General features: G+C 40.0%; 1 protein-coding gene across 5 annotated transcripts in view; it reads left to right on the forward strand.

The window, feature by feature from the left end:
* Positions 1 to 20,511, forward strand: part of LOC130920906 (voltage-dependent T-type calcium channel subunit alpha-1I-like) — a 150,677-nt gene that overhangs the window by 73,866 nt on the left and 56,300 nt on the right. For all 5 annotated transcript variants that reach the window (XM_057844438.1, XM_057844440.1, XM_057844441.1 and 2 more), the window contains 8 exons: positions 1,389 to 1,574; positions 2,266 to 2,383; positions 5,331 to 5,486; positions 5,618 to 5,705; positions 6,297 to 6,466; positions 11,852 to 11,922; positions 12,090 to 12,561; positions 13,148 to 13,248. In XM_057844438.1, coding sequence (XP_057700421.1) covers positions 1,389 to 1,574; positions 2,266 to 2,383; positions 5,331 to 5,486; positions 5,618 to 5,705; positions 6,297 to 6,466; positions 11,852 to 11,922; positions 12,090 to 12,561; positions 13,148 to 13,248 — 1,362 coding nt within the window. The remainder of the gene's footprint in view (positions 1 to 1,388; positions 1,575 to 2,265; positions 2,384 to 5,330; positions 5,487 to 5,617; positions 5,706 to 6,296; positions 6,467 to 11,851; positions 11,923 to 12,089; positions 12,562 to 13,147; positions 13,249 to 20,511) is intronic.

The raw sequence follows: 20,511 nt of genomic DNA on the forward strand, positions 1-20,511 counted from the left end.
TCTCCAATTTCCCGCTTTTCAGCTGCCTCAATGTGCTCAATAAAGCGTACATAGCACCATTGTCGCCATGCTATTCTCTTGTGATGAAGAAGGAGGAGGCTTTGATGCATAACGGATAAACCAGGAAGAAGAGAAGCACCAGAAATTAATGTTCATCATTGAACACTCTTCGTTTGTACATTTTGAAGGTTCAGGATATCCCTGCATTTCATTGACACTGTGTAAATGGTGTCACTTTCAAGCATCATGGAATTTCCAGATCCAACTGGTAACCTTCATTACAGCAACAGATAAGCTTCCAAGGCATAAATTAAGGCAATCGTGCTCTGTTTATCCCAGTTTTGCCCTTTCTATACCAGGGACAACAAACGCTACACTGTTTTCAAAAATTACCCTAAAATATTAATCCATGGGTCTGAGGTGTAATAAGAGTGAATTTGTCCTCATGAAATGGCCAGGCTGACACTCTCAAATGTTGAAAATGGTCAATATTTAGACAAGAAATCTTAAAAGAAATTCCCAGAGGCCGGAACTGCAGTGTGAAAGGCACTGTAGGCAATCACTGAAGTTACTTTACTGGCAAATGAGAAAGAGGGGATTAATAAAAGCAAAAGTTACTTATCTGATGTGGTTTTGTTTAAAAGAGGGTTCTCCGGATGGCAAGACAGGTTTTCCAAAACCAGCTACTGTACATTTTTGAACACATGATCACGTGAGTTCTCTACTTCTGAGAGCAATTTGACCATATCTAAAGAACACTTCATTTTTTAAAATCTTTGAACATACATACTGTTTGTACCAGGCCTAACCCGGTTATGGTTTCAAGACAGGGTTAAAGATTTCACTGTGCTGCAAACAGTACAAACATAACATTGTAATTCATAGGTATTGCGTTTCAATTTTTATTAACCTCCGGGGGCTGCCATTTTGTAAAACACTGCTTTCTGCTCCCAACCAAAATTAATATCATAATGTCTTTGACGCTACGTGACTAAATCAGAAAACCTGACTTACAATGTATCTGCGATGACAAGCATAACTATGGGTTGATGAGATTATGCTTGAACAGAAACGGGCTCATTATGCTGAAATGTCACAAACCCTTAGGGTTTTAGGCCAAGGTCAATGTTTCAAATGAGTGTTTCAAAAAATTATAATGATAGGGTTTGAAGAAAAGATCAAGGTTTTCTTTCTGTTTTTTGGAATGCTAATCAGTTTTTGGGTCTGCTTGTCTGTCTGTCTACCAGGGTTTTTGTTGCCACACAAAACGTTTTGACCGTAAACCCTTGAATATTTTTAATATATTTATTTTTGAGTAGAAAGGTTAGATTATTGTCAACCCCACATTTACATTTTCTCCACCCTCTGTTTTGTGTTGCTGTGTTCAGCGTGTGTGAGATCGTGGGGCAGTCTGATGGTGGCCTATCGGTGCTACGGACTTTTAGACTTCTGCGGGTCCTCAAGCTAGTTAGGTTCATGCCCGCTCTTAGGCGACAGCTTGTGGTCCTTATGAAGACCATGGACAACGTGGCTACCTTCTGCATGTTGCTCATGCTCTTCATCTTTATCTTCAGGTAAGCCCAATCAATATATTGTACGTAAGGGTTGGAGTTTGAGGTTGTTTGGTTGGTGACAAAGTAATTTGGTTTGTAAGTCAATCAAATCAGTTAATCCAACCTACTTATGACTAGAGGTGTAATAATTAATCGATCTGAATTTATGTATCAATTGTTTAAGCAAGGTCAAATCAAAACATTAAAAAATGATCAATATCATCTTTTAGGTATGCCGTTTGTGTATGTGGCAAATTATGGGAAATTTAAGATGCCCCTTTGTGTTGTTACCATGTCTGTGTCCAATAATGTTCTTATTCAAGTGCTTGTTAATCTCACACATGCACACACATACTAAGAGAGACATCCCTCTAATTTGAAGTCTTTTCTGCCAGCCGCTTTTATGTGTGAAGTGTTTTTGTGTTACGTGCCTCCATTGCAGCCTTGGAGGAACATAGTGGCTAACTACTGGAGTTGAATGCAATGAAATAAGCAGGCACTTTAGGCTGTGTTTCACGCTTTTAACAAGCAAGACACTCTAAGTGCAACGAGTGGAGAGGAAGCAGCTGTGCTCTGAAGGCCAACCAGCTCCTTCACTGGACAATATCCACAGACATAAAGAACACAACTATTGTGGTTTTCTGTAGACGTAAACAGATGTATATACAGTACACTTCATGTGTGTTAATAAGTGGTGATCTTTCTACATTAGTATTTTGGGAATGCACATCTTTGGCTGCAAGTTTAGCCTGAAGACGGAGACAGGAGATACAGTGCCGGACAGGAAGAACTTTGACTCGTTGCTGTGGGCCATCGTCACCGTCTTCCAGGTACTAGGCCGTCAGTGTCTGTCCACAGGCTACTTTAATGGGGACAATTTTTAGACAAAAGCTACCCAAACAAACCTGCTTTTACCAAAACAGTGAGTGAGTAACTTTTTTTAGCTAGTCAGCGAGTGAGTGATTGAGTAAATTACATTTACAGTTAATCAGTTAGTCTAGCTCACTTTCGACCAATCTATATTCACCAAAAAATACATATTCTTTACTTGCATTAATTGTGATATTCATGCATTTTAAGATATTCATTCATCTTCCATGCCGCTTATCCTCACGATGGTCACGGAGGTACTCGAGCCCAGCTGTGCTAACTAGGAGCAGTAGGCAGGGTACACCCTGAATTGGTTGCCAGCCAATCGCAGGGCACAATGAGACAAACAACCATTCACGTACATACTCATAAAATTTAGAGTGTTCAATCAGCCGACCATGCATGTTTTTGGGATGTAGAACATGCAAACTTTTCACAGGAAGGCCGAAGCCCAGGATTTAACCCTTGATGTCAGAACTGTGAGGTGGATGTGCTAACCACTTGGCCACCGTGCCGCCGCATCTTAAGACACTGATCATGTTTTTGTGTGTTACTGATGATGGAGTAGCACATCTGCCTGACTTTGGCGCAGGCAGCGGGGATTGAGTTCATTTTCAGTTGTACTGCGATTGTGAGCTGGGAATGATTGTCTGTCTGTGTGTGTGCCCAACGACTGACCGGTGGCCAGTTTAGGGTGTAGTCCGCCTTAGCACCCCGCGGCCCTGACAAGGAAAAGCATTATTGAAAATGGATGGTTAGATGATCATGTTTATTTGCGCAAGTATCACGCATACCTACTCTGTGTAAATGTGTCTTCAGTTTAGCCACAGAGGGGGGCTTGTAAACCCTGTGCGTTACAATTTTAGGTGTGAAATACCCAGTAGCTATAACCTTATTTATCCAAAGCCGCTTTCAGACATAATTTACCGCAACATTACCAGGTGATGTGACCCAAAATCTACCCGGAACATGGCTTTCGGATGTGGAAATGTAGCGGTACTCACCCGCCCGTCTGAGCCTCTTTCAGATATAAGGAAATGTATCAGTACTCACCCCGCTCGGCAGCTTTCACATGCAGCATGTAACTTGTGCATGTCATCATGCCTGTTACTTTTTTTTAGATTCCGCTGAAAAAAATAAATCTATGATTTACTGTGCTGATTTCAGCAGATTGGACAACGACACGTCCTCAATCCCAAGGTTCATATAAAATATAACAAGAATACAAGGACACTATGAACAGTCATACTGTCTTTGCTCAGCCACAGTGTCCCACTGCGTCTATTCAAAAGTTAAACATCTATTCCTAAACCCTAAGATCGCTGAACAGTTATCGGATCTTGTTTGTTCACCTGGCAGTGGGTCTGAGTGTTGAATTTGAGTCCAATCCCTACATCAAAAGGTCTATCCAGCTAATCCCTGCCCACACCAGTACTCCACCTTGCTGGTGTCTAAGTCAAAATGGTACTCGATGTCCATTACTGATCCAACCACAGGCTCATCCATCTGGTTATTCAAGAATATCTCTCATATCATTAGTCTTCAAAACCTTTAAAAATACTGTATATAAGTCTTCAGATATTTCTTGGGCCATTCTTGACATTTAAATGTATGTGTCTTGTTCAGAGTTAGTCAGGTCTCAGCCTTTCTTTACCTCGGCTCTATCTCTGAGAATTGAACACCTCATACTTCTCGGAACTCAGGGGAAATTGCAGTTGACGAATATGGCAGAACTGGAAGATATTGGGTTCTTGGTAGCTTCAAGTTTGATTCTTTTCAATTCTTTGACAGTTAATTTGCATCTTTTGCTTCTTAAAACATTTATGGTTCCCTGTTGGGTATTTGCAACAAAACTTTTGATAGTTCTGTGATCATGCCCCAATGACTTAGATATTTCAAGAGTGTACTATACCCCTGAAATACTTTTCACAATGTGTGACTTTCAGAGTCAGTTAAATGTCTTTTTTGCCCATTTGTTCTCAGAGGATCAACCTGCCTAATATTTATGCACACGTTAATATATGGTGTTCATCTCCTTAGGTCACTCCGTACCCTGTTTCACAATACAGTGCCCATCATCTGATATGCATAACATCCAATTAGCATTCAAATTTATATCGCTTGGAGTTACAAATTATGGATAAAATGATGATGTGGTCAAAATAATTACTTGCCTAATAATTGTGCGTGGAGTGTAGTCACGTTATAGCTCCGTCATCAACCCCTGCGTGCTGAACGTTACCTGCTGTGTTAACACATAAGGCGACCCAAACCTGATTGGAGTACAGGTAGGTTGAACCTTCTTAGCGTCAGTCAACCAACATCGCAACGCATAGTAACGCACGCCTTTCCCGCCTCTGTAACGGTAACGGCGTTGCCAAGATGAGAAAAGTAATTAATTAAATTACTCACTACTGAAGAAAATAACGCCGTTAGTAATGTCGTTATATTCTAACGCCGTTATTAACAACACTGGTTCCCATATCTTAGCTGAGTGCTCCACGCAGCCGTGAAAGCTGGGGACACCTCCCTTCTGGCAGCTGGTGTCCACATAGTTGTTTGCCAGGAGGAAGAGACTAGGTTGTGAGCCATTAAAGTTCCGTCTAATGTGTGTGTTAACTGAGCCAGCAAGTTGACGTGCTTATACTGAGTAAACAGAACATTAACTAACTACAGCATATTTTTGAACGGTGTTCTAGTGTAGACGTAGCCTTAATTTATTAGTCTGTTAGTACAGTATATGTTAATGAGGTGAAAGAGTGAGTTGGCGAATGGATGACTGCTTTGTCGGTAAGTTTGTTGATGAGTGAGTGTAAGTTTAGCATGCTAACAAAACTTTGATTAATACAGAAAAGGGGGTCATTGAATTCAAAAAATTAAATCAGTTACTGCCATCCACTATTGTAGATTTTGACTCAAGAAGACTGGAATGTGGTCTTGTACAACGGTATGGCGGCCACATCACCACTTGCCGCGCTGTACTTTGTGGCCCTAATGACTTTCGGGAATTATGTCCTCTTCAACCTGCTGGTTGCCATCTTGGTCGAGGGTTTTCAGGCAGAGGTAAGGCATCATCACATCACACTCTGTCTAGCCTTACCTTCTATATTTTTCACCATGAGGCGGCTCCATGTTTAGTTTGTTGTGTTAGTCAGAAGAACCTGTGTTCAAACCCTTCCTCGTGTGACAACCAGGGAGATGCCAATCGTTCTTATTCTGACGATGACCACTCCTCTTCCAACTTTGATGAGAGTGAGAAGCACGATTCCATAAAATTGTCAGGTGAGATGCTAACTTTTGCGTTAATGCTGAAAAGAATTCACTTATAATGACAATGTGCCTGCAAATTCTTTATGTTGATTATTATTCCCCACACTAATTTGTAATTTTTAAATCCTAGCATTTCACAAACAAACCATTACAGCCTCAGAATTGAGCTCATTATGGACATCTGAGGATTTTTTATTTTTTTTTTTCCATTTCTAATAGTTCCATACTTCCTCATTTTCAATTGTAAATCATCTTTTCTTTCAAAGTTGTTCTGATCATTGAAACAATTTAAACTATTGCACCTTAAAAAGGTTGAGCTAATTTGTGACCAATTGGAAAGTATATTCCCCACTCAAAAAGCCACATTTTTCAGTGTTTCCACATTTTCCATAATGCACAGCCAAATTATGTTTTACATTACATTTTTAGCATTTACACTGCATTCCTACTGAAATTTCACAATGTATTTTTGCTTGCTTTTACTAAAAAATGTGTTGTAATTGTCAAAGTCCAGTCTAAAATAGGTCACCAGTAGCAGTCTCCATATAAAATGGGAGTAAGAGGCATTGATGAAATTCTCTCGTTTTGCATTTCTCCTTCCAGACCCCAGAATCAGTACCTTGACGCCCAATGGACACCTGGAGCTGGGGACTTCAACAGGGTCCAAGGGGGGCTTGCATTCTTCCAAAAGGCAGAGCTTTACCGCCGAGTCCCGAAACAGCAGCGTGGTTAGCGGTGGGAAGTGGAGCCTAGAGAGACGATCTCTTTCGCTGGTACGTTCATGATCCATTCTGTGATGATGGTCAAACTCACTGTGTTACTGGTAGAGGCATGCGGAATTTCGGATTCTTAGATTATTCATGATTCGGCTGTGGAAGATTCGAGAACGATTCACAAACATCCAAATTCCCATTACTGAATTATAGCAGGTAAAGCGGAACTAAAATACAATCAGCGCGGTCTTGAAAAAAGCAGTAATACCTGACTGCGGCTGACAGCCGCTACAAACAACGCCCAGTTGCTAGTTGCCACGTAATGCTACAGTAGATATCACATATATTAGAACTAGATGCGAAATGACAGACGACGGCGGCATTAACATGTATAGAGAACTACATGCGAAATTACAGACTTGCCGGCATTAGCAAACAGCCGCCATCTTAAAGCAGTAGACTTGTCTAGAAGGCTCGGCTGTAGCGAACCTATAAACTTTTTAATCCGAAATACTCCTAAATTGGCAAAATCTTGACTTGACTCTATCTTTAAATGTTGAAACAGTTTTAAAACTTTCACATTCCGAAAACTAGACAGAAGGGAAATTATGGAATAACAGAAGCAATTTTAACAACTTTATTAGTTGATTCCCACCATTATACTAATTGAATGTAGTTTAAAGCTGCTAATACAGAATGGGGACTTGAGTATTTCATTTACAATTTTCAACTGTTAACCTGATACTGAAATAGCAGTTTGGTTTAGCCTGAGAGGATTTTTGAACAATTTTGGAACTAATGTACGAAACATTAAACGCGAGGTGGGGTGTGGAGGCGGGGTATCAATAATCGATTTATAATCAAATCGATTGGCCTCTGAATCGCAATCGAATCGTTAGGTGCCTTAAGATTCACACCTCTAGTTACTAGATTGCGGTCGCTATAGTTGTTTTCAAATGTTTCTGACCCAGGATCTGTTGTGTTAAAACTTAAACACATGCATGAGCTCTCGCTCCTAATTCTATCCTGTTGTGCATATTAAGTTGATGCAAACTCCCTGGCAAAGCTAAGGGGTTAAGCAAACCTTCGTCACAATCCACAGACATATCACTGAGCCTCTCCTCTTCAGTACTCTTGGGTACCACCAAGTAGTCGTCCCAGAGACTGCAGCGCTCTGTTTTAGCAAGAAGTACAGTCTTACTCTTGGGCAGTCATTCATGCCATCAGATTTGAATGCCCACAACAAAATCGTGTAGCGTAAGGCCACACCTCAGTCCCAATTTGAAGCAGTTAGTCAATGAACCCACACCACACACGCACACAAATTGGTGTAGATTTCAATTCAACACAAATGAAGCACCCAACCCCATTGATAAAGAAATAAATTCCACTAATCAATCCTGAAAAGGCATACCTGTTTATACGATATATATACAGTGGTACCTCGACATACGATCACTTCGACGCACAATCTTTTCGACATCCAAAATTTGAATTGCCATTTGTTTCTACATCTGACAACATCCTCGAAATACGACAACATGACAGCACCGCGGATGAACGCACGGCGGATTTTCTTGAGTGAGAAATCAACACAGGTTTCAAAAAGGTTGGTCCAAGTGGTGAAACAAGGAAAAAGGTGACACGTACCTTCTAAATGAAGATGCAAATTATAGAAAAATATGAGGGTGGGGTGTGCATGGTGTTTCACTTGTATAGCGCTTTTCCACCTTTCAAGGCGCTCAAACCGCTTTACACTACATCGCCATCCACCTACTGGTGACGCAGCACCAGGAGCAATGTGGGCTTCAGTATCTTGCTCAAGGATACTTAGGCGAGTTCATCAGGGCAGAGAATCGGACCCACAACCTCTGGGTTGGGGGACAAATACTCTACCACTGAGCCACGCCATCCCGCATCCGTGAACTGGCTCAACAATACATCTCCATGGTCCTCCTCCGACCACCAGTCTTTATAAGTTAAGCTGACAATTTTATTAGTGGTAACACCGCCAAAGAAACCGGCAGCTTTCTTTTATCATTTATTTCATAACTTATCCCACACAAAACGCCTCCTGACCGCCAAACTTGACGGTGTTCTCAAATAAAACATTGAAAGTGAAACCGGTGCATTCAGGTACAGCAAAAAACGTCCGCCACATTAGAACCTGATTCGTTACATTATTACAGGAATGATTATCATATTATTCCAATTTTTATTTATAATTTATTTGTTTTGCTATCTGTAATTGCCTTTTGTGATAGTACCAACAGTATTTATTAAGGGTTTAGTGTAGGTTTTTGGACTATGGATCGAATTAATGGAATTATATAATGTATTCCCATGGGGAAATCCTGCTCGACATACGACCATTTCGACTTACAAACAAAGTCCTGGAACGAATTAACTTTGTATGTACAGGTACCACTGTATTGTTTATACAATTGGAAATATCATCCTTGAAAAAGAAGGTGGTAACATGTATCTCTTTGTTATATTTGGTTCAAAAGTTAATTCCAATGCAAATGATGCACGGATCACAAAATCAACCAATATCAATCACTGGATCTCTTTCCAAACTTGCTAGTGAATTATGAATAAATAAATATGATAGTCAATCAAGAGAGCAGCTGTTCATAATGATTAGACCTCATCTGACACTTGGTGGATTGATTGAAACGTTCATTGTGCATTGTGACGAACAGCACATTCTTGATTTTTAATCACTGCGTCGGTTATTTGTCCATGTTTGAGGCACGCTGAAGGTCAGACATTAATGGATGATGTTTGCATGAAGATGCATGAGACCAATCCCGCCATCTAATTAAGTCAAATAAGAAAATTATCAACTTGTTAGCAGGATAGCACGTTGCATAATTACCCGAACAATGCTGATATAATCAATGAGCTGTTGACAGGCACTACGCCGCATGGTGTTAGGAGACTGCTCTAATCATCTGTTTCATCAAATTGTAAAAAATTGGAATTCAAACACAACCATTATTGTTTGCTGTGCAAATGCTGAAAATTAATATTCCATTTTCATTTCGCATTAAAAGCAATTAAAGTACGTAATTGCGACCAAATAGTGTTGATTAATTGACAGATTTGATTGAATAAACGAATGACAAATTCAGTGTCTTAGTGAAGACAAGTTTGCTACATGCAAGACAACCTAAGCGAAAGCATGGACAGTAACATTTAATGGTATTCTGGAAGATCAAAAAACTTCTTAAATCAAGGTGATAAAGTTTCATTTTGTTCAATACAAAGTAAATGCTATAAGAAAACTGAAAATTCAGCATCCATTCTGATTATTTATTTCCTTCTTCTCTTTGTGATGAACGGCAAGCTGTTTATGTGGATATCAATCACATACCCAGAAACCAGAAATAGCGAATAGGTTTATATTTAATAAAAGTGCAAAAAAGGAAGCAGTATGGCGATTTAACAAAGTTCAATAGAAAATATTACTCAAGTAACCACACAATTAGATGAATACTGTAGTTGTAGATTAATCGGAGTCAAGTTAGTTTATTAACTACTTTTTACATTCAACATTTTAGCATCCTACTGTACATTTTACCAGTACCAGGGATGTCCCAGAGCCAATCACGTGATCGGAAATCGGCCAGACCGGGTCATTTTTCAGAGGATAGGAATCGGGTGAAAAAGTTCAGGTTCTTAATTTAGAATTTTTTTGTTTGTTTTTGTTTTATTTTTTTTTAACAGCTAAAAAAATTGACAAAATAATCCAGTAATACAATGGCATTGTCAAAAGAAACAAAAATATATATGCTTTATACTCTGCAACACTTCTGCAAAAAGTGGAAGAGGAAGTCCTGTAAACAGTAGAGTACTCTAACATGTTTGGTACTTTTGATCACATAAAAAAAATATTTTAAAAACTTTTTTTGTTTAACGGATCGGGACTTTGTATCGGCAGAATTTCAAAATCAGGTGACTCGGACTTGGGTGCAAAAATCGGTCGGTACATCAATAAAAAGTACCACAGTTTACAGCACAAGTAAGCATTTTTGTGGTAACCAATCACCCGCATGCATCTGGTTAGTATAATAACTACACACAATAGAATATAATCTTACTCATTGTGCTGCAAAGATCTCTGCAAAAATGCTGTTATATTATATTATGTGTTTTAGTAAATCGTTCATGGAAAAAAGGTGATATTGTTGTAATTTTCAATGTTCTTGGTGTAGTGCCCCTATAACAACTCCATGACATCTCTCGTGTCATCACATATCTCGGTCTAAATTAAAAAAATATTGCTTTTTGTCAACAGAAGTTAGGAAAGAGAAAACATGTCTCAGCAATAGCACTGAATTGTTCATGTTGTCATATTAGTTTTCGCCTGTGGGTTGTGGCGTACAGTGTGGAACAAATTATCCTGACGGCAATATGCGGTGTCTAAAACACACTTTAACACACACACGGGACTTAACTTCTCTTGTTGCACACTTCATTACTGTTTCCATAGCGACGTCTACATGGATTTTTTTTTATTCCAACGTACGGGAGCGGCTCAGGATTACGTCTTGGTAGAGGGGAAAACATATAATTAGGTCCATCATGCTGAGAGGATTACACATGCTGAGACAAACATGGCTGTCTTCTATTCCACAGAAATAAAACATATATATTTGAAAAAATAGGGATGACACTTGCCGGGTTTTTGCCTTTTTAAATGGCACAGCATTGAGGGCGCGTATTTCAAATGGCGAGGTATTCTTTATTATATTTTTGGTTCTTTCATAAATGAATGATTCGCTGGGGAAGACAGACCTCATTTCCTTATCATATATCTTGCTTAATATGGAAAATATTCTCTGATGATGACCCTTGACTGACTTACTACAGTAATCCTGAAAAAAGAAGAACCAGAGTATGAACGCACCTTTTTCAGTATAGGCGTTCAATCGGCTGTTTATCTCAGCCACCCACTGTCTAATGCTTAGAGTTTAAGCCTTAGACTGTAAGCAGTGCTGGGCAGCTGCCTCGGAGTCGATTTCAGCAAAGTTGTGACATTGGACAAAGCATGATCCATGAATATAAAGTAGCGTGATTATACAACATTTAAGGATAATACAACAACATGATCAACATGCTATATTGTTTGTTCTAATGAAGATCCCTTGTCAAGGATACAATTTTTTCTTGAAAACAAGGCTAGCAAAAAAGCCAAACTAACTTATCCAAAGTTCCTTGTTGATGTTGAAATGAATTCAAATGTCTTCCATTTTAAAATTGTATTTTGCCAGATCTGATCAAGATTCTGCAAAAGCTTGATCCATATCCGATCAATATAGTACATTTGATGATAGTATAAACATCTTATTTAATTGTATGCTCGTGAGGTTAAGTCACACAGTAGATGAATGAATGAGTATCCATACCAGCTTGAAATATAATTTCCTTTTGTTTTAGCGTCACGGTCGCACTTCCAATTATCACAACTGGGGGCGCCCATTCCATCCTCAATCTGTGTGGAGCCGCAGGTGAGAAACGACAATTACCCGATTAGGTTTCTTCATGAATTTTAAATACCCTCATAATTGCTTGATTATTGGAAACATTTGGTGCCTCTAATAAGCTTGCAAATGAAAAGCTTAATGAAATATAATTGGATCAATAGCTCATTTGTTGATTCTCACATTATCTCAAGGTCCAGCTCCAACAGTCTGGGCCGGAGGAACTACGGCTTTGGCGGGGCCCCTCTGGTAGGGGGAAGCCTCCGTTTACACAGCACCCACACTCGTTACACATGCCCCCACCCTGCAGAACAGGAGTCTCTCCTCTCCCGGTCCCTGCATCCTCAACATCCCGCAACAACTCAGGGTCCTCCCCCGGCCGGAATTTTCCTCTCCAGGAGGGACCGCCGGGCGCTGTCACTGGAGTTACCGGAGCTCATCCAGGCAGTGGGGCAGGGAGTCTTCCCTCCTGCCACCAATGCAAAAGTGGAGTACGGGAAGAGAAGCAGGGGGTCTTTTGCAGGGGGTTCTGGCACAGAGAGCGGTGTCGGAACAGACCACCGGGACTGCAACGGCAAGGCACCCCATAGCCGACTGATGGTTGATGTTTTCCCACAAGTCAATGCACGCAAGGAGCGAGCAGACCTGGATGAAGAAACGGATTATGTGAGTGGTTAACCCTGCTTTGAAAACCCAAACCTGGTTTAAAACATTAACCCAGACTTGAAACCTAATTCTAAACACAAACCCTGTCTTAAAACAAAATTGAAACCTTAACCCTGCTTTAAAACTCTGAACCCAGACTCTACTACCTCACTATGAAACTCTTAACTAAAATCTGCACGTTGTCCTAAATGCTAAATTGAAACATTAACTTTGATTTGGAACCCTAACGATGTTTACCCCCCAATTCAGGTTTGAAACTCTAACATTAACCTGTTATCCTGATTTAAAAGCCCAATATGAAACTCCAAACTCTATTGAAAACCTACAGCAAGTCATGAAACACTCATCCAGGCTTGAAATCCAACTGCAAAACTATTGTCATATAATGTTACTTTATGTAATGCTAAATAAAGTACAGAACAATAAACTCAGCGCTGTGTTGTTGAAAATGCAGGAAACCTCTTTGGGCCTCTTCCACTTAATTAGATCATTAATCCACCCCAATACTCTTAACATCTGTATAAAAAGTAGTTTTCGCTCAATGGAGGAAGTAAAATTTACTTTTTCTGCTTCATCTTCTATACAGAGTGTTTGTTTCCGCATGCAAAAGATGATTGAGGTGTACAAGCCGGACTGGTGTGAAAGCAGAGAGGACTGGTCAGTCTACCTCTTTTCACCTCAAAACAAGTGAGTGAGTTTCCCTGAACTTCTGTTATCTTCTAGATCAGTCTTCTTGTTTGTTTGTCCCTCTTACATAAACTAATAACAGGTTTCCAGCAGGTCCTTAAAAAGTCTTGAAATGTCTTAAAGGGTACCATGGATAGAAAGACACGTAGTTCTAAAAAGATAAATGTTAGTACGAGTTATAATAATTTGATATTAAAACCCCGCTCAATGTTTACGTTTTGATAAAAATTGTAAAATTATTTTAACTAGCTGCACGCCATTGTTGTTGACATCGCAGGTGCTGACGTCACATGGGTACGCTGCCGTACTTCCACAGTGTCACTCTTTAACTATAAATGGTAGTGATTTAAATACACCACAAGGTGTCAATGGCGAGTTTTAATTCAATTACAGACCAAGCCAAAGAGTGTGATTTGTTAGCCTGGAACTCGAGACTCACCACTGTTCCAGCGATTCAGTCTGGCGACCTTGCTGCGGATCAAATTCCCAGGGCGGAGAAAACCACAGCAAACAGACAGCGGAGTGGACCAATCAGCGACGGGCAGACGTGACGTTGGTAAAGCGACAACTCTAGAGCTAGAAGTTCATTTAACATGGCTAGCGCGAGACAGACTGTTGTCAATGACTTGTGTCGATGTGTTTTTGGTCATTTAAAACTGATTTTACCACGGATTGGAACATATTCTCGACTCTCCCGTTTGCCTTCTGTGTTGTTGTGGAGACGACTTACGACGCGCAAGAGTGACGTTGCTCGTTAAGAACACGTCACAAAAAAAATCATATCTGATTGGACAGAGGATTTCGTTTGGCACAAGAGGCCATTCAGGAGGTGGGTCCCAGACTATTCTCACAGTGTTTGAAAAATACAGGGAGAACAGTCTGGCCGTGCCAGGCAAGTGTTTTGTCCCTTCACTGACACAGTAGTTTCCTTTTTACGGTGGGTCAATTGTGCCTTATGTTCATTTTGTGTGTTGTCTTCACAACATACAAGACTCCTGATAATGGCTCCCAGCATCATAGTTTGTATATTGTGACTAAATATTGCCATCCAATGTGTTTGTTGAGCTAAACGAGTTGCTAAAATGTTTAAATAGAGTTTGACCAAAGTCTGAGTAAGTTTTATGTGTATTTTGCATATCTATTTGGATTGTGAATTTGTGAATGCTTGTTCTCTTTGTATTGTTGTTTAACTGTGTGAGAATAGGGTCTAATTGATACAGATTGAAGCACTTTTCCTTTTGTGAACATTATTTTTTGGGAGATATGAATATATTTTTTTTTGTATTTTCACAATATGATAATTATGTTATGACATGTTATGAAGTAGATGCCGAAACGTATGCCAATAAACGGCGCGGTCTGAGCTACGAATCTGAACGCCTGTGTCCACTCGCCTTTCTCAGCCTTTTAGCTCTCATTGTGCAAAAAAAGGCGTCAATATAATCTGTTGGGCAGAAAATGATACGAATCCCCAGCAATCAAACTGAGTTTAATACATTTATCCATTTTCTGTGTGGCTTATTCACCGGAAAGCAAGTTTTGGGAGATACATCTGATTAAGTCTGATAAATCTGAGAACACAGGCAGGATGATCAATGATCTGGACATCTGCTTTCATGTGACAAATATAAGGTAAGGCACCATTCGCTCGGTCACTGAGCCCCTAGACTTCTCGGTAGAGGCAAGCTGCATCAACGTTTTTGTGTGCTGTTATGCACGGGCTATCAGAAGTATAAACTGCTGTGTTTCACTGTATACAGTGGGGCAAATAAGTATTTAGTCAACCACTAACTGTGCAAGTTCTCCCACTCGAAAATATTACAGAGGCCTCTAATTGTCAACATGGGTAAACCTCAAACATGAGAGACAGAATGTGGAAAAAAAAAAACAGAAAATTGCATTGTTTGATTTTTAAAGAATTGATTTGCAAATCGTGGTGGAAAACAAGTATTTGGTCAATACCAAAAGTTCATCTCAATACTTTGTCATGTACCCTTTGTTGGTAATAACGAAGGCCAAACGTTTTCTGTAACTCTTCACAAGCTTTTCACACACTGTTGCTGGTATTATGACCAATTCCTCCATGCAGATCTCCTCTAGAGCAGTGATGTTTTGGGGTTGTCGTTGGGCAACTTTCAACTCCCGCCACAGATTTTCTATGGGGTTGAGATCTGGAGACTGCCTAGGCCACATTTCAGAACCTTGAAATGGTTCTTACGAAGCCACTCCTTTGTTACCCTGGCTGTGTGTTTGGGATCATTGTCATGCTGAAAGACCCAGCCGTGTCTCATCTTCAATGCGCTTGCTGATGGAAGGAGATTTTTACTCAAAATCTCTCGATACATGGCCCCATTCATTCTTTCCTTTACACAGATCAGTCGTCCTGGTCCCTTTGCAGAAAAACAGCCCCAAAGCATGGTGTTTCCACCCCCATGCTTCACAGTGGGTATGGTGTTCTTCGGATGCAATTCAGTATTCTTTCTCCTCCTAACACGAAAACCTGTGTTTCTACCAAAACTTCTATTTTGGTTTCATCTGACCATAACACATTCTCCCAGTCCTCATCTGGATCATCCAAACGCTCTCTAGCGAACCGCAGACGGGCCTGCACGTGTACTGGCTTCAGCAGGGGGACACGTCTGGCAGTGCAGGATTTGAATTGCTGGCAGCTCATTGTCTTACTGATAGTAGCCTTTGTTACTGTGGTCCCAGCTCTCTGTAGGTCATTCACTAGGTCCCCCCATGTGGTTATGGGATTTTTACTTACGGTTCGTGTTATCAATTTGACGCCACGGGGTGAGATCTTGCATGGAGCCACAGATCGAGGGAGATTATCAGTGGTCTTGTATGTCTTCCATTTTCTAATAATTACTCCCACAGTTGATTTCTTTACACCAAGTGTTTTACCTATTGCAGATTCAGTCTTCCCAGCCTGGTGCAGGTCTACAATTTTGTCTGTGGTGTCCTTCAACAGCTCTTGGGTCTTGGCCATAGTGGAGTTTGGAGTGTGACTGACTGAGGTTATGGACAGATGTCTTTTATACCGATAATGAGTTAAAACAGGTGCCATTAATACAGGTAAGGAGTGGAGCCTCGTTAGACCTCATTAGAAGAAGTTAGACCTCTTTGACAGCCAAAAATCTTGCTTGTTTGTAGGTGACCAAATACTTATTTTCCACGATGAATTGCAAATAAATTCTTTAAAAATCAAACAATGTGGTTTTCTGTTTTTTTTTCCACATTCTGTCTCTCCTGGTTGAGGTTTACCCATGTTGACAATTACAGGCCTCTCTAATCTTTTCAAGTAGGAGAACTTGCACAATTGGTGGTTGACTAAATACTTATTTGCCCCACTGTACCTTCATCATATGAAAAGGACACAACAGCTCTGGATGCTAACTATCTCCATAATAATACTGAATAAGCTGGATCAAACAATAGTTTACCGTGAAGATCTGCAAACAGTTTTTGACATCAAACAGTGCTGTCACGAGCGAACTTGACACATGAACGCTAATTGTCTCATCCCGTCTTTCCTGTTCATTTTGAGTTTGCTGTCCTTCCCGTTAATGTTCCACTCAGGTTCAAATTGGGAGGGCAGAACTTGTGACATGTTTATGTATTTAAAGAGTGACACTGTGGAAGTTTGGCAGCGTACCCATGTGACGTCACCGCTCTGTGACGTCAATACCAATGGCAGCCTAATTGTTAAAATAATTTCACAAATTTTATTACAACGAAAACATTGAGAGGAGTTTTAATATCAAAATATTATAGCATTTATCTTTTAAGAACTACATGTCTTTCTATCTGTGGTACCCTTTAAATTTAAAATCCGGATAATCAAGGTCTTAAATTGTCCTAATTTTAATGGAAATTTTCAGTAGGTATTAAATTTCCAGAAGATGTGTTTAATGCCAGGGTTGCTACCAAAATCTTCCATTACAATAGGTTTAGCTCACTGGCTGCCATTGACGGCGCTAGACATCCAATTCATTTTGACTGGATTGGACGTATAATGCTGTCAATGGCACTGAAACTATATCACAGTCAGTCTTTTGTGGGCATTTGCAGGTCACTTGCTGTTCATTTTAGGGCATATACAGGTGACTTCCTGTTTATTCTGACTCACTGCCTATTCATTTGGGGACATTTGTGAGTCACTTCCTTCTCATTAACGCAAAATCAACAGAAAGTGACCCGCAAATGCCTCAACAGGAAAAAGAATTGACCAAAAATCAAAAGGAATTGATGTCAAATGACCCAAAATTTACTCGTTGCCTGGCATTGGCTGCCATTGATAGCCATAGACGTCCAACCTGTATGAAGTGGGAAGGATGCCTCCTACTTAAAAAAGGTTGGACGTCTACTAGTGATAAACTCATGACAAACAGCAGAAGGAGGAAAATAGCTTGTTTTTCTGTTTATTAGTTGTTTTGTAGAATATCCTAGAATGATTTCCTTTTAATTGTTGTATTGCTATATCGTGAGATCAGCATTATCACGAGATTTGTATCGCAAATCTATCGTGAGGTACCCAGAGGTTCCCACCCCTAGTGCAAAGTCTGCAAAAAGACGTTTTCATTAGGGACAATGGGGGTCAAAGTTGTCGAGTCACACATGAGAGGAGAAAAACACCAGTTGCAGTGAAATAAAATTAAGTTCTTTTCTTCATCAGAAATTGTTGCGACATGTTTTGGCATTAAATTATATTTTTAAGATCTTAAAAATGTGTTAAATAGCATTAAATTTGTCTTTTAAAACAGTGCAAGAACCCCTTTATAAGCACCAAAATACTTGATATTGGCCATGTAAGTGTCAGACATTAAGTATCAAGGTACAGGTTAATGATCAATCTCACCACAAGGTCAGGGTGGGTAAAGCACAAAAAAATGCCAATTGCCAAACCTTGATGAAACTATGTCATCTTGCCACAGAAGTGATTGTCTCTTGGTTGTAATGCACTTTAAACATAGATATTTGAGCAGAGGTCAAAGGTCCCCGGGCCCTAAGTAAAAATACAATTACAGTTCACCACATCACGTCAATACTCCCCAATCAAATCATATCAGATCGCAAATTTATTGTCAGTGGTGGGGTATGATAACGTAGTTCCCCTAAAACCCATGGCTCTTTAGCACTGCCCTTGTGGCTTCCTTGAGCCTTTACAAAAATGTTTGAAAATGGAAAAAGAAACCCTTGTTTGTCCAAAACCTTTTTTGAAACCCTAACCACGTCTTTAAAAAAACATCTAAGTCTCAATAAACAGGTATGGACTGAGTGGGACAAGGTCTGTATGGATCGACTGGAGCATGGCCTTGAAAACAAGCATTAGCCCATCAATAAAGGACCCTTTGGCTATGTCATGCCTGTGCAAATGGCTTTTCAAAACCCCAACTCTGCACTGCCTGAAGAATTTCTTCCCGTTCGCAGAAAGATATTGACTCAAGTGATTGTCTGCGCTTTTGTTTTTTCCCGCCGTCGGGAACGCCCACGTAGGCCTCGCTCGATGACCACTTAAGGACATCCAGGCAGGAGCTGAGCTGTGTTTTGGCTTGCTGGCAGGTCCCATCTGTCAAGCAGTGCATGTGCAATAATTCCACGGTATTATAGAATCTTTGGCATTTATGCGCTTACATTAGATGTCTATCTATGTATGAGAAGTGTACCAAAACATAAAAATAACAAAAGGTAAACAAATGATCTGATATCTCAGGGAATGTCTGCTGAGGCTCAATATAATATCTAGGGGAAAACGAGTGGCGATGCAAGTCTGGAGGGGAAAGAATTGTGGTTGGTTCAGTCAGTTAGTTCAACATGTAGACACAATCACTATTTGTTCCCTACATTTTTACAACTATTGTTTTAAGTGGATAAAAATGGCCACTCCCCTAGCAAATTGCACGAGTGATGATCAGTGTAAAATTATCTAAATTTTATGGTCAGAAGGTACATTAGAGGCTGATAGTCACTGGAGGTTTTCTAATATAGTATGGAAATAGTGCACTACTGAAAAAACTGTGTATGAATGGATTGAAAATTTCAAAAGTGTCTGGAAAAACAGGACACATGTAGAAGGCGTAGGACATCCATCAACATCTACCACTGGCGAGAATTCTGAGCAAGTGGAACAACTGATACTAGAAACCAGTGCATTGCCATTGATGAGTTAGTGCACTCTTCACAAATTAGTCTGAAATGAAAGAAAATAAAATCACTAGTGTTAATAATAAAAGGTAGAGTGCTATAGAACTTGTGGTTAATAATAATTAAGACCCTGTAAAGTGACCAAAAAATATGTCTTATAAATTTGACACAGCAGGCACAAGATTATTGTAGACAAGCCTTCCAGAATTTAAAATATTATGAAGAAGATGAAATAAAGCTTCAAAATTCTGTGAAAAAAAATGGGACAAGGACTGTGTAAGAATGTCCGCTGAAGCTGACCTGTCTGTCAAGTACGGCTACTTTCAATGGCTCTGCACCCTCCCCGCTCCTGCTGAACAATGATCATGGACTAAGAGAGGCAGGCTTCTTGCCATCTGCTTGCCCTGAATGAACCTATCTTACTCCATACTCGTCAGCATTGTACACACACTGCCCAAATCACACATAAACATTAAAGGGAAGATTTTTTTTTTTTTTTCTCGGCGAGTTGGGCATATACAGTAGTTGATGGTTAACTACACACTGTAGTGGTAAACAGGCCAGATTATTATGAATAAGGAAGTTACAAGTGTGCCAAAAAGCCACTGTAAAAAGGACACCGCTCAGTCCCGATAGAGTGAGGTAGGGTCAACTCATTTCTTTGGGCACCTCATTTAGCAGCTAACTCAGGACATTATTCATTTTTTTAATTCTATATCACAGTAATTCTGCACTAATTGTTTAGTCTTTACACATTTTCAGCACTTATATTCAAATGTGTTCCGTATACTGTTCTGTACCCATAAAGAGTATGAATGTGTAATCAGTTTCTGTTGATACTATTGAAATTACATTCACAGTAACAAAAAAGTCAGTTTTGTACAAAAGTATTACTTTTGTGCATGATACATAACACAATCCTGGAGGCTTGAAGGTCGCAATGGGAGCTGCTTAGCATGCATAGACACGTAAATTGTCACTGGTGGGCCGGTGCGACTAAGTGGGATTGGCTTTATTCAAAGTGCTTACAAGTCACCCAGGCCTGGCCTGACAGGCGTAGGCGCTCTCTCGCTATCTCACTACACACCTGCACTGTGTTTCCCTTTCAGAAAGGAA

The sequence above is a fragment of the Corythoichthys intestinalis genome, chromosome 8 (assembly GCF_030265065.1).
Source record: "Corythoichthys intestinalis isolate RoL2023-P3 chromosome 8, ASM3026506v1, whole genome shotgun sequence".
Classification (NCBI taxonomy): Eukaryota; Metazoa; Chordata; class Actinopteri; order Syngnathiformes; family Syngnathidae; genus Corythoichthys; species Corythoichthys intestinalis.